This window comes from Vulpes lagopus, chromosome 21, assembly GCF_018345385.1.
Source record: "Vulpes lagopus strain Blue_001 chromosome 21, ASM1834538v1, whole genome shotgun sequence".
NCBI lineage: Eukaryota > Metazoa > Chordata > Mammalia > Carnivora > Canidae > Vulpes > Vulpes lagopus.
Window position 1 is genome coordinate 29,509,441 of NC_054844.1, and position 13,940 is coordinate 29,523,380.

General features: G+C 34.5%; 1 protein-coding gene across 7 annotated transcripts in view; it reads left to right on the top strand.

The window, feature by feature from the left end:
- Positions 1-13,940, top strand: part of DNM1L (dynamin 1 like) — a 52,784-nt gene that overhangs the window by 27,730 nt on the left and 11,114 nt on the right. For 4 of the 7 annotated variants that reach the window (XM_041735978.1, XM_041735979.1, XM_041735981.1 and 1 more), the window contains 7 exons: positions 1,770-1,816; positions 2,250-2,321; positions 5,230-5,316; positions 7,097-7,259; positions 8,071-8,191; positions 9,915-10,046; positions 11,020-11,226. In XM_041735978.1, coding sequence (XP_041591912.1) covers positions 1,770-1,816; positions 2,250-2,321; positions 5,230-5,316; positions 7,097-7,259; positions 8,071-8,191; positions 9,915-10,046; positions 11,020-11,226 — 829 coding nt within the window. Of the gene's footprint in view, positions 1-232; positions 272-1,769; positions 1,817-2,249; positions 2,322-5,229; positions 5,317-7,096; positions 7,260-8,070; positions 8,192-9,914; positions 10,047-11,019; positions 11,227-13,940 lie in introns of all 7 variants that reach the window. The other 3 variants (XM_041735976.1, XM_041735977.1, XM_041735980.1) reach the window with 1 other exon arrangement.

Sequence of the window (13,940 nt, forward strand, 5' to 3'; positions counted from 1 at the left end):
AAATAAGTAAATTATGACACATAGTATGCTTTATTCATATCATTAAAATCTATACATCCCTTTAATTATAATTAATTATAATGGGAATTATAGTCATAAATTTTTAATAATTGAATGCTCTGTGCATTTGAAATGTGTTCAGGTTTCTACACATTTGATTTTTTAAAAAGGTTTAAAATATTAGGGATAAGCATTAAACTTATCATTCTGTGCTGTTTCTCTTTAACTACAGACCCTGCTACATGGAAAAACTCAAGACACCTTTCTAAAGGTTTCCTTTATCCATTTGTTTTTGGCCCTTCTTTTTCTAGTATGCCTGCATGTGTGCTATGTACTCTTACAGGCTGTGTGCATTATTTTTCTTCCATTTTTATTTGCCTATCCACATTGATTGATTGCAGGTGGTTCTTGTTCCCTTTTGGCATTGCATCAGAATGCAGGCTTTTTTTGGTGGTGAATGTATTTTATTTTTATTTTCAAAAACATGCTTGTTAAGCCAGGCCTCCTTTATACGATAAGGTAAATTTAAAACACCCCTTTGGTATGTAGTACCTCCTCTTTGAGTTCTGTTCACCTAGATTACTCCAGTCCTCCAATGAGACTTCTTGGAAGAAGGTACTAAGCTTCAAGTAGGTGAGCATTTTACTTGCAAAAAGGATCCAGTTTTATTTACCTTATTTCCACCAAAGATCAAATCACCTTTTCTTCAATATTTATTTGAATATCTTTAGTCATTTTTATTTTGATTTCAGTGGCTGATATGCATTATTCATAAACTCAGTCATTAAGATATTTAAAACTCTAAATTTGGCAAAAGCAGAATAGCTGTGCTTAGGGAAGGCAATTAGGTTATCTTTCTACAATTAAACATGTCCAGTTTCTCTGAGAAAACTAGAACAAAATTTGCTCACCAAGATTTAGACACCTTGAAAACAGTGGCTACAGTGAATATATTTTCCTTTTTTTCAGCAAGTGCAGGAAGGACAGACCTATTATTGGAAACTCATGTAGAGTAGCGATTTCATACAATAGTTATGATAGGTCTGTCTCTACCCGCCTCCCTCTCCCCCCAACCTACATTCATTTCATTTCTTTCCAACCTTCACTTCCAGGGGAAAACATAGTCTTGGCCCCGGGGGTGTGGGGTGGGAAATCACCTTGAAAGTGCATATAAATTACATAATGCACTACTGAGAGAGTTCTTTAAAGGAACAATAAATTGTGACTTATAGGTAACCAGTAGGAAACCAAATTAAAAACAAAATGGATTTTTTTTTTAACAAAATGGATTTAATATCTGTTTCATTCACATATTGCAAATTTTTACCTTGAATTACATGTGGAAATCTACTATATGTGCTTTTCGCATTACTCAGTAGGATTCTTAGTTTTTCTTCTTTTAGCCATTTGCTTGAGTTACTTTCCTCATATAAACTGCTTTATGTGTAAGATATTTAAAAACAAAGCATATATTTTTACTATGATATAATTACATACAGAATATGAAGAGAAGTGAACAATTTTATTTGTAGAATCTAGGTTTCAGATCTAGATTTCAAAAGGAAGACCTGTGAGTAACTCTGAAAATAGTCACTTTTTGAAATATAGGATAGAGTTTTTAAAATACGAAAATATAATTTAGTAGATCCTAAAAAATACTGTTTATCAGTGGCAAAAAGAAACAAATGATACTATGTTGCCTTTTTGAATTCCTAAGATAAAAAGGTAATTGCCATAGTTTCCAATAAATGGAATTTTTCTTTTTCCAGGGGTTGAAGCAGAAGAATGGGGTAAATTTCTTCACACCAAAAATAAGGTAATCAGTCACACAAGAATATTATGAAGAAATAACATGTTGAAAAATTTTTTTTGTACAGATAGTTGATCATTTCTTATCATTGGTGATGTAGTATGTTAACTTGAAGCAACTGCTCCTTGTAAAATAAATATTATCTTGGTAACATGTCTAACCATAGCAGTTTATTTGGAAAACACATTAAGTTGAGTCTTACTGTAATTTGGAAATTAATTGTTGTGGGATCAAGCAGCTTTGAAAAGCTCATATAAAACTCCTTGGCTCAAAAAAAAAAAAAAATAAAACTCCTTGGCTCAGCAAATACATGTGTATATTAGTATTTACTAATTCTTTTAAGCAGATCCATGGGCCTACTTGAAATTTATTGACTCCTTGCTTAAGAACTGTTGATCTTACTATGAGTTTTGTGCTTTTTTGTTTCAATAATTTTCAGCTTTACACGGATTTTGATGAAATTCGACAAGAAATTGAAAATGAAACAGAAAGGATTTCAGGAAATAATAAGGTAGGCATTTTTTAGAGCTAGAACATATAAACGTTGTAAATATATCATTCAGAGTATTCTGTATATAATGTATGATGGGCATTGTAAATTCATAGTCTTGGTATTTGAAATTAATGGAGATTTTCACAAAGACATAAAAACTTAAATCCCTTTTGTTTCTTAGAGCTTTTATGTTCTACCAGATATTTCATTTAGATGCTTATTCTTGATCTTGTGATGTACATACCACTTACATAATTTTTCTATTTAATACTGCTATAATAAGTTACCTTTTCCTAACAGATTGATTGTACTCTAACTCAAGAGGCATTGTGTAGCTTCTGAGAGTTTGAAGAACCTTCTTCTTTTTTTTAAAATTTATTTTTATTTTTATTTTTTTAAAGATTTTATTTATTTATTTATGAGAAACACAGAGAGAGGCAGACACACAGGCAGAGGGAGAAGCAGGTGCCATGCAGGGAGCCTGATGTGGGATTCCATCCGAGGACCTGGGGATCAGCCCTGGGCCGAAGGCAGACGCTCAACTGCTGAGCCACCCCGGCATCCCTCTTTTTTTTTTTTTTTTAACATTTTATTTATTTAACCATGAGAGACAGAGAGAGAGATCGGCAGAGGCACAGGCAGAGGGAGAAGCAGGCTCCATTCAGGGAGCCTGACGTGGTGGGACTTGATCCCGGGTCTCCAGGATCATGCCCTGGGCTGAAGTCGGTGCTAAACCGCTGAGCCACCCGGGCTGCCCCAAGAACTTTCTTTCTTACCTGAATAATAAGGATAGAGGTAGTTATGAAAGCAAAGAGAGACTGGCTTTTTTTCAGTGAAAATGAAAACCAGTGTTAGCAGCTTAATTATTTTCCTGTTTTCTAACATTGTGAGAATTTAAAGTAAATTTGGTGTCTAAGATGCCATTAACCTGACACAGGCACTGTCACTGCTTCCTATAAATGCTTCTGTTTTCTCTTTTTTTATTCTTGCTACCATTCTCTGTTCCCTTCCCCCCTTTTTAAAAATCTCCATTCTTGTATTATCCAGAGGCTCTTTATTTTTTATTTTTTTAATGATTTAATTTATTCATGAGAGATGGGGCTGCTGGAGGGGCGGACACTGACACAGGCAGAGGGAGAAGCAGGCTCCATTCCATGCAGGGAGCCTGATGGACTGAATCCTGGGTTTCCAGGACCATACCCTGGGCTGAAGGCAGCACTAAACCACTGAGCCACCGGGGCTGCCCTCCAGAGGCCCTTTAATCCCACAAGTGGGCCATAACCCAGAATATTCAACAAGTATTCATTGAGCCCTTTAATCTGCCAGATGCTGTGCTAGAGAGGTTGTCCTGACAGGCGTTTTTGGAGCCGTATCAATTCTTTATGCCTAGTAAGGAGATTATCTCTCTGACTAAGCTTTGTTCGTTATTAAACTGGTAACTGAGTTACTGCTGCTGCTGCTACCATACTTTCCTGAATTTCTAACAATTGTGTTGTAAAAAGAAGTAGAAGAAGTGGCAAGAAACTAGATTAGCTTCTCCTTGGTCCTGTTTTCAGGGATAATTTTGACTTTGGGGGTATTATTAATCATAATACGAATCTGAATTCTCCTGCATCCCCATGGATTTACTGAACTTAGGAATTGGTGGTAATTTCACATAGGGCTAGAATTGAGTGGATGTGACTAATGTTTCAGAAAGTTTTAGTTACATTAAACTGAATGTCATGAAAGATAGAGCCTGGATACCAACAAGATGTTTAATTTATGGTGGGGATGTGATATACTTACCTAGCAGGTTTTCTTACCCAGTGTCCAAAGGATGAGAAGTCCCCTACCCCCAAATCTGTGAAAAGTCTCTTCTTTCCTAAGTCATATTTGTAATGAAGTAAATACTTTGATCTTATGTAAGTAATATGTAAAAATATCTGTATTATATGTACAAATATCTCAGTGATTTCATATGCCTAACATAAAACCCTGAAGGATTTAAAATATCTGTGAGATTGGAATTACAGAAGCAGTTGAGGAAAGCTTTGTATTAAACATGATAAGGGAATGCCTAAGAAGCACACAACCTAGGTAGGTATGCTGAATATCAGCATATGACTTTGAACACTGGTGTATTTGAAGTAGAAAAGTAGTTTGGAGTAACCCAATATATCTCAGAGTAAAGGATGTTCCAGAAAAGCTTTCTGGGAAGTTAGAATTTTCAATGGATTAATGAAAGAAGATAGAAAGTAGGTAAGAGAAAAGGACATTTAAGGGCATGTGCAAAGACAAGTTATGCATATTTTCTGTATGCCCTTTAACTTGTAGCTGGCTCAGCTTCAAAATTTTTAGAGGGCTAATGGTGAAGAGAAGGCAGTCTGTGTAATAAATAATCTCAGTCCAGGGGAGAGAAAATAGAGGTATCTCTCATTATCCAAATTCTTACTACTTGGATTCAGGGATCTGAAGATTTAGGTAAATTTTCTGAAGAATCTCTTAAAATACACACTCTTGCTACTTGATAGTCAAAGATTAGGAACCAAGTTGAAATGGATAACTTGTTTGCCCATGCCTCACTGTCTGCTCAACCTCATAAATTTGGATAGTGATACAGTTTTCTTTAGTTCAGCACTAAGTCTGTTAAACATATTTAAGAAGTTGTATCTATTCAGAATCAAGAGACAAGAATGTAAAATAATGCAAGGGAAATAAATTTTTGTATATCGATGTTACAGAATTGGATAAGATTATCACCTGCTATATGGCTGGCTGCCTTACTTGATGTGTTTCCTCAAGTTTTGATTGTTTAAATGTTCATAGTTTAATTCATACTTAAAAGCGTCTAATGTCTATCTGCTTGAAGTGAGGTATACTTTAGCAGTTTATATTTCACTGAAATTTTAATGTGATTTTAATATATTTTAAAACTTATTTTTAGGGAGTAAGCCCTGAGCCAATTCATCTTAAGATTTTTTCACCCAATGTTGTCAATCTGACACTTGTGGATTTGCCAGGAATGACCAAGGTAAAGATTAGTTGTTACTCATTGTGGATTTGGCCATATTTGTTTTCAATTGTGGTCGTTTTTGCTTGACCTTATGAGAATAATCAGCTTTTTTTTTTTTTCCCCAGTTGATCTATTAGCAGCATTGAATATAGTCGAGCCCTCCGTTCTCATTGAAATACTTTCTTTACTTGGCTTCCAGGATACCATACTCTGCAGGTTTCTCTCCAGTCTTACTGGCCACTCCTTCTCTGTCTCTTTTGCTGGTTTCTTATCTTCCCAGTGTTTCCACAGTGAGTGCCCAGAGCTATTTTTAGACCTCTTGTCAGTTGGGTACACTACCCTCTCCCCCACACCATTGATTTCCTCCAAACTATGGCTTTAAAAATATGAATGTCTATGCTGACAGCATTTAAACATCTCCAGACTTGTATATCCCAACTCTCTATTTGGCACGTACACTGAAGTGTCTAATAGGCGAACTTTATGTGTCTCATGTTAAATTTCTTACCTATTCCCTCAATCTTACTTAATACTTCTGTAGTCTCCACCACCTCAATAAATGGCAACTTTCTTCTTTCTTAGGCCAAAAAGTTTGTAGTCATCCTTGACATGACACGTTTTATTCCACACCCTACTTTCTCAGAAGATCCTTTTGGTTTTCTTTTCTTTTTTTTAAATATTTTTATTTATTTTTTCATGATAGACAGAGAGAGAGAGGCAGAGACATAGGCAAAGGGAGAAGCAGGCTCCATGCAGGGATCCCGATGTGGGACTTGATCCCCGGACTCCAGGATCACACCCTGGGCCAAAGGAAGGCGCTGAACCACTGAGCCACCCAGGGATCCCCTCCTTTTGGTTTTCCTTACATTTAAAATCTGTCCAGAACTCCATTTTATCTTACAAATTTGTAGCTACCATCCTGACCTAACCACTATCCTATCAGCTGGATTACTACAATAGCCCTCCTAATAGGTCTTCCTCATAATCTTATTCTCAAGCAGCCAGAATGATGCTATTAAGGTGAAAATTAGATTATGTCATGCCTTGGCTCAAAATCTCCAGTGGGTTTTCATTTCATTTACAATAAAAGCTTAAGTTCTTAAAAGTGATTTAAAATATCCCTGTTATTCTGACTCTTTCTGTTCGAGTTTTCTGCTCTTACTATTCATTGTGCTGGAATATTCTTCCCTCAGATATCTGCATGTACTTCTCCCTTATCTCCTTTAGTTTCTGCTCATTCTCTTAAATGTCATTATCTGAGTGACTTTTTCCCTCATTTCTCTTTTTAAAAGCATAATCCTAAAGTAATTATTTAAAAGTATAACCTTATCTGATCACTCCCTAGCTCCTTGTTCTGCTTAATGTTTTCCATAGCTCTGCCACCACCTAGATAATATATATATGTATTTGCTTATTAGCTACTTCTCATCACTAAAATATAAACTTAATGAAGACAGGAATCTTGGTCTTTTTTTTTTTTAAATCACTACTGTGACATCTGATGTATAATGGTGCCTGAATTATAGTAGGTTGCCAATAAATACTTGCTAATTGAATGAACGAATGGATTTGCCTCTGGGCATTGACCAATCCTTTACACGGTAAACTTTTGATATTTGCAAGAAATATGTTTTGAGACTTTAATACTACCAAATTCATATATAATGCTAGTACTATATACGTTCTTCATTTTAACTATCTGTGAATGGAGTAATACCTATATTCTGTAGATTAAATTGGCAGGGGGGAAGTTGAGTTGATTTTTATTATTAGTTCCTTGCTCATCTGTTCGGTTCAGGTGCCTGTAGGTGATCAACCTAAGGATATCGAGCTTCAAATCAGAGAGCTCATTCTTCGGTTCATCAGTAATCCAAATTCCATCATCCTTGCTGTCACTGCTGCTAATACAGATATGGCAACATCAGAGGCACTTAAGATTTCAAGAGAAGTAGATCCAGATGGTAAGGACAGATATTAATGTTTAATGAGATCCTTGATTAACAGTGGTAAATCTACCCTCAAGAAAGGAGTATCTATTTTTAAAAGTAATTTCTCTAGCTATTAATAAAGATTTTAAAAATAATGCATTCCTATTTTGCTTATAATTACAAATAGAAATTCTGATGGAAATTAAACTTTAATGGGTTAGTTGCTGTATAGACAAGGCAAAAGCACTTGACATAATATCCATATTTGTAATGGTTGCCTAATGATTTTAAAATTATAAGATGGTTTTGTAAAGAGGACTTGTTTTGTATCAATAAAATGATTTAGATTTTTAAATGGTTGACTTCTATGAATAATTAACTCTCATAATCAATGTAGATGATTGTGTTACCTACATTCTGCAGAGGTAGAAAACATTTAGAAAGGGCAGAGGAAATTCTTAGAAATAAAGGTAAAATCCTTTTAAGAAGCATTTATAACTCCAAGGATTATGTTTGTAAGTCCTAATTTAGTTCATACTGTGGGTCAGTGTATGATATTTGACTAATGCTGTGGTGTGCATTTCTTTATATAAAATGGCAGCTTGCAGGGATTAGTTATTATTGCTGCTAATAAATGTAGCTTTGCTTCATACAGGAGCACCCAGGTACCCCTATAATTAGGTTTTAAAAAGTATTTGTAAGCAAAGGTCAGAAAAGCATTACTAAAATGACAGAGATAATGTTAAGGAGGAATTATAGATGAGGATTTTTCCTTATTAATACCTAATAGCTTTATTTAATGGATCATTTTCTTCTTTTGTTTTTTGTTTTTTGCATTTACCAGGTCGCAGAACCTTAGCTGTAATCACTAAACTTGACCTCATGGATGCGGGTACTGATGCCATGGATGTATTGATGGGAAGGGTTATACCAGTCAAACTTGGGATAATTGGAGTAGTTAACAGGTTAGCAATCAAGAATGGGATAAGAATTGCAGCATTCCCATTTCAAAGGAAATCTGAATTTTATTTTTATTTTTTTAAAAAGATTTTATTTATTTATTTGACACGGAGAAAGAGCACAAGCAGGGGGAGTGGCAGGCAGAGGAAGAGAGAGAAGCAGGCTCTCCATTGAACAGGGACCTTGGGATCATGACCTGAACCGAAGGCAGATGCTTAACCGACTGAGTCACCCAGGCACCTGCAAATCTGAATTTTAAAAGCAGTTTTTTAAAAAACGAAAAACTTTTTTTTTCCCTTTTATATAATCTTGGTATTGCTAGGAATTTATTACTCTGAAGAGAGGAGAGAGATTCACATTAGCCTCCTATGGGCATTTGTAATGGAAAGTGTTTTTAAAGTAAGCAGTCCATAAAATGAAAGAAAATTTAATAGCCAGGGTGGAAAATTTCTGCCTATTATGTTATATATGAGGAGTGCACTGGAAGAGAAAAAAAAAAAGTATTATTTAGTTTGTTCACATTCGAGACAGAGTCTGTAAATAAGGTGGTAGGATTTTAATAAACTGGTTTAACACCTCTCGTATTAGTGATCCTTTTTAATTGCCAGGATGACTTGGAGAAATTTTATTAAAGGTATCCTAATCATAAATAGCTGGTATTAAAAATTATAGAAAAGAAACTCCTGTTGAGTGTCTAATTATATTTTAGATCCTCTTCTGTTAGCAGTTTCCAAATGGTAGCTCTTTGAATCCTTATAACAGCTCTGTGAGGTAGGGGATGATGTTTATTTTATAATCAGAAGACTCAAGCTATACATCCACCAAAGTCACATGTGAAAGATTTCAAATGAAGATCTTTAGTCCAAAGCCTTTATATATATATATATTTTTTTTCCAAAGCCTTTATAAAGTAGGAAGCATTGAAATGAACATGAGATCTGGGTTCTACTCCTGGTTTGTCCATAAACTAGATATGTAATGTGGATTTAAATTTTTTAAAGATTTATTTATTTGTTTGAAAGAGGAAGAGGGAGACTGAGATCATGAGTCTGAGCCAAAGTCAGACAGACACTTAACCAACTGAGCCACCCAGATACCCCTTTAATGTGGATTTAAATGCCAGCTAACATCTTTAAATCTCAGGCCTTTTAAAATGAAACTGTTTTTACTAAAGTGATACCCAGGGTCCATTACAATTAAGTTGTCTGCTTTGTATGTCCTATCTTATCCATACTTTGGCTTTTTTTTTTTTAATTTGCCCCCTCCCATTTCATGGCGTAAGACTTGCATCTATAAATGACTGCTCTTGAAGTTAATTATTTTTGATAGAAATTAGATACCTGTATATGGATAAAATATACTGCTGGTTATCATATTTATACTTTTTTTTTTTTTCACTTGTCTACCCTGTTACTTCAGACTGCTGCTTTTGGCAGTAGTTAATGGTAACAGTGAGGCCTAAACTATTCAGGTATTACTTACAGGTCACAGGTTGAATCTTGGTGGAAGTACTTAACATGTGATCTTGCGTAGGTTAATGTCCCTGGGCATCAATTCCTTTGCTGTAAAATGGGATAATACCTACTGCAAGAATTACTGCAAAAATTAGATAACACAATCCATATCAGGCACTACAAGCAATGTCTGGTGCTACTACCATCATCATCTAAGGTATGTAGAGGACCACAATTGACTTTAGTTAAACAGTTTGTTATTTTTCAACCTTAGGAGCCAACTAGACATTAACAATAAGAAGAGTGTAACTGATTCAATCCGTGATGAATATGCTTTCCTTCAAAAGAAATACCCATCTCTGGCTAACAGAAATGGAACAAAGTATCTTGCTAGGACTTTAAACAGGTAACGTTTTTACTCTTGGAAAATATGGTCTTTTGGTTTGGCAATAGGTGTCTGTGAGCTCTCATTTTTAGTTCCTTTTCATAACATTTTTGTGTGTACAGTTTCATGTTTTGTTTCTTGTACAGTAGGTTCTTGTAATGTAGATAGATGTCTTTTTGTTCAGGTGACTGGCATTAAATTATGTAGTCTAGGAGTGCTCAAGGGAATTTTAAAATGTCTTAATTATGAAGTTCTTGACAGTCTACTCTTTTGATAATAGAACTAAATAGCAGATGACTAATTTCCCCTTGGGGTTTCAGGAACTAAATTAAAATGTCTATTTTTTACATAACCAATTGTTATTTTCGGATGTCTTCTGTTCTTATCCACAAAAAGAATTTAAAGTATATACCTTGAATCCTTAATACCCACTGATGGTAGAGGGACTGGAAAAGCTTTCTAGATGATTTTTAAATGACTGAAATGAAAGTTGTTTTCTCTTACTTTTGTCGTATTCCTTAAATAAAGGCTCATGGACTTGGATCTTAATAAGATGGGGTTGAAGGCAAATTTAAAAAGTGTTGACTAAATTCTTTGTTCGTGTTCAACCCATCAAATTGTAGCGATTGCTAGAGAGCCAGATATAAATTGAAAAAATTATTTTTATATTAATTACAATTACCTCATAGAAAGTAAGCTACTCAGTATAATTCTATCTACATAATTTTGATTTCTGACTTCTGTTTTACTGTGGATACTCAGCACAGTGAAAATGATTACTTAGTCTGAAAAATGTAAAAAGTGTGGGCTCAAGTATCATCGTGTCTTTTTTTCACACTAAGCATTTACTTCCAGCCTAATATTGCTTTATTTCCTGCCAGGACAAATTATTTGACAGCTTTTACCATTATTGGCACATTAAAAATTTGACCTGTTTGGGTCTTCAGAATACACAGCTTTACTGTAAGAATCCTTTCTTTCTGACCTTTGTTAGGTTACTGATGCATCACATCAGAGATTGCTTACCAGAGCTGAAAACCAGGATAAATGTTCTAGCTGCCCAGTATCAGTCTCTCCTCAATAGCTATGGTGAGCCGGTCGACGATAAAAGTGCTACTCTGCTCCAGCTTATCACCAAATTTGCCACAGAATATTGTAACACTATTGAAGGAACTGCAAAATATATCGAAACTTCAGAGCTGTAAGTAAAAAATTTCTCTATGGGTTTGCTTATCTGAATTGCTGGGTTACTTTTGCTTTCGTAACAGTGACTTTAACTCTGAGATTTTCTGATCATGATTTGTTATTTGCAGAATAGTGTTTTGCAGAAACAATAGGATGCTGTCTGACATATGTGTTAATAAAATGCTTTGTAAACTAGGTAAAGCACAGTAAATTTGTTTTTTTTAGACAAGACTTTGATAAGCATTTAAATATAATTGATAATTTAACTTTTTAAATATTTGTCTCTTTAATAGACACACTATGATTTTTCATGGAAAAAAAAAAAGAAAATGCAGATAAAAAGAACAGAAGGACAAAATGACTTAATTCCACTATCCAGAAATAATCCCTGCTAATTTTGGCATGAACTTAGACGTTTTTCAATGCAATGATAAAATATTATAAATGCCTGTATTACACATCTTCAAAAATCAGATCAGAACACTATCATGCTGTTTTGGATGATTTCCTTTAAATCATTGTGTCACAAACAACTAATATTAATTTTATACATTTCTATTATCAATCTTAAAATTTACATAGTATTTTGCTTTTTATTTTATTTTATTTATTTTTTTTTTAAATTTTTATTTATTTATGATAGTCACAGAGAGAGAGAGAGAGAGAGAGGCAGAGACATAGGCAGAGGGAGAAGCAGGCTCCATGCACTGGGAGCCTGATGTGGGATTCGATCCCGGGTCTCCAGGATCACGCCCTGGGCCAAAGGCAAGCGCCAAACCACTGCGCCACCCAGGGATCCCAGTATTTTGCTTTTTAGATACACCCTCATGTCTTGAACCAGTACCCTACTATTGATAGTTTCATTTAAATATAAACAGTGTTTTGATCGACTATTTTGGGGGCATGAATCTGAGTAAACCCTTAGGCTAAATTCTTAGGATGGAATTACTATATCAAAGGGAGAACATCCTAAAAATCCCTTCCTGTTATCATACTGTTAGTGGATTATATTGTTTTACTGTTAGCAATATATAAGAATGTTCATTTCTCTGAACTCTCACTTTAAAAAAAAGTTTTTAATTTTGAAATAATTATAGACTTCCAGGAAGTTGCAAATAAATATGCCTTCCTAGGTCCTGTTAATCTTTCCACCCCATCTTCCCTAGTGTTGACATCTTGCATAACTGTAGTACAAAAACAAAATGAGAAAATGGACCAAGGGTACAGCCCACAGAGCTTATTCAGATTTTACCACTTGTGAAATTATACACACATTGGTATGTGTATTCTGTGTACTTTTGTGTGACACAGGTGGCCTGTTATGTGAGTTAATTCTATAAAGACAGTATTTAACTAATTGGTGAATGGTTAGTCATATTATAATATATAATATTAATATATAATATTAATATATATTATATATATAAACATATGGCATATTGAGGGGAAATACAGATTACTAAGATGAGCCTTTGAAGCACTTAGTGGGTAAGGTAGAACAAGATAACACAAGGCATGATTCGGTGGCAAACAGGTGTATAATCAAGTATTTTTATTTAAATACTTATTTAATATACTGCATATCTAGAAAAGTGCTTATATATGGGGAATTTTATAAGTAGTTAATAAAGCAGATATCTATCTGTGTAATCATTTAAGCCTTAAAACATTGAGGAGAGATCATTTACATTTCTCTGAGAGACTGGGTAAGTGCCATAGTTAAGAATGTGTTAAGGTTGGGCTCTGAATAGGATTTGGGAAGCAATAAGTAGAAGAGTGTTTTAGGCTTTGGGGGACAGCAAAGAATAATGCAAAAGGTGTATTTGGGGAATGGCATGTACGGTGGCAGGACATAGCAGGCGGTTAGGCAGCAAAGGCATCTGAGAACAAGATTGTGGAAAGTCAGATATCTTCAGAATTTAGAGAACTTCCTGCCATAGAAAATAAAACACTTTCAGTCAGAGGAGTACCCATTTTAGAAGGATAATTTTAATCATTATGGAAAATTATTTGGAGAAAGGATCTGTTGGAGGCAAATGGATAATTTAACCATTTTTAAATGTGGTTTAATAGCATTTGGTTACAGTCACAATATTGTCTAAGCATCAGATGGTGTCTATTTCTAAAATTTTCCTCACCCCAACAGAAACTCTGTAACCATTAAGCAGTATTTCTTTGTTCCCTCCTCCTCCAGTCTCTGGTAACCTCTAATTTACTTTCTGTCTCTATGAATTTGCTAATTCTAGATATTTTATATGAGGGGAATCATATAATCTTTGTCCTTTTGTGTCTGGCTTATTTCACTTAACATAATGTAGGTTGGTACCTTCTTCTTAGACTATGGTAAGAAAGTAGTGGATAGTAGAGATTTAATTTGTTTAAAGCAGAAGAAAACTGTAGCCCATCGGCCAAGAAGGATTTTTACATTTTTAAATGGTTGAAAAATATTCAAAGAATATTTCATGACATGTTAAAATCCAAATTTTAGTGTGCATAAGTTTACTGGAACACAGCTACACTTATTTGTTTGTATTTTTGTCTATAGCTGCTTTTGTGCTCAGTAATTGAATGGAGTTGTCGTGGCAGGGACCGTATGGCCTGAAAAGCCTAAACTATTTACTATCTGGCCCTTTACAGGAAAAGTTTGCCTATCTTTTCTCTAAATTGTGAATAAACAGAAATAAACAAGATATCATTTCTTGTCTTTTAAAAAGCTCATAGTCAAGGAAA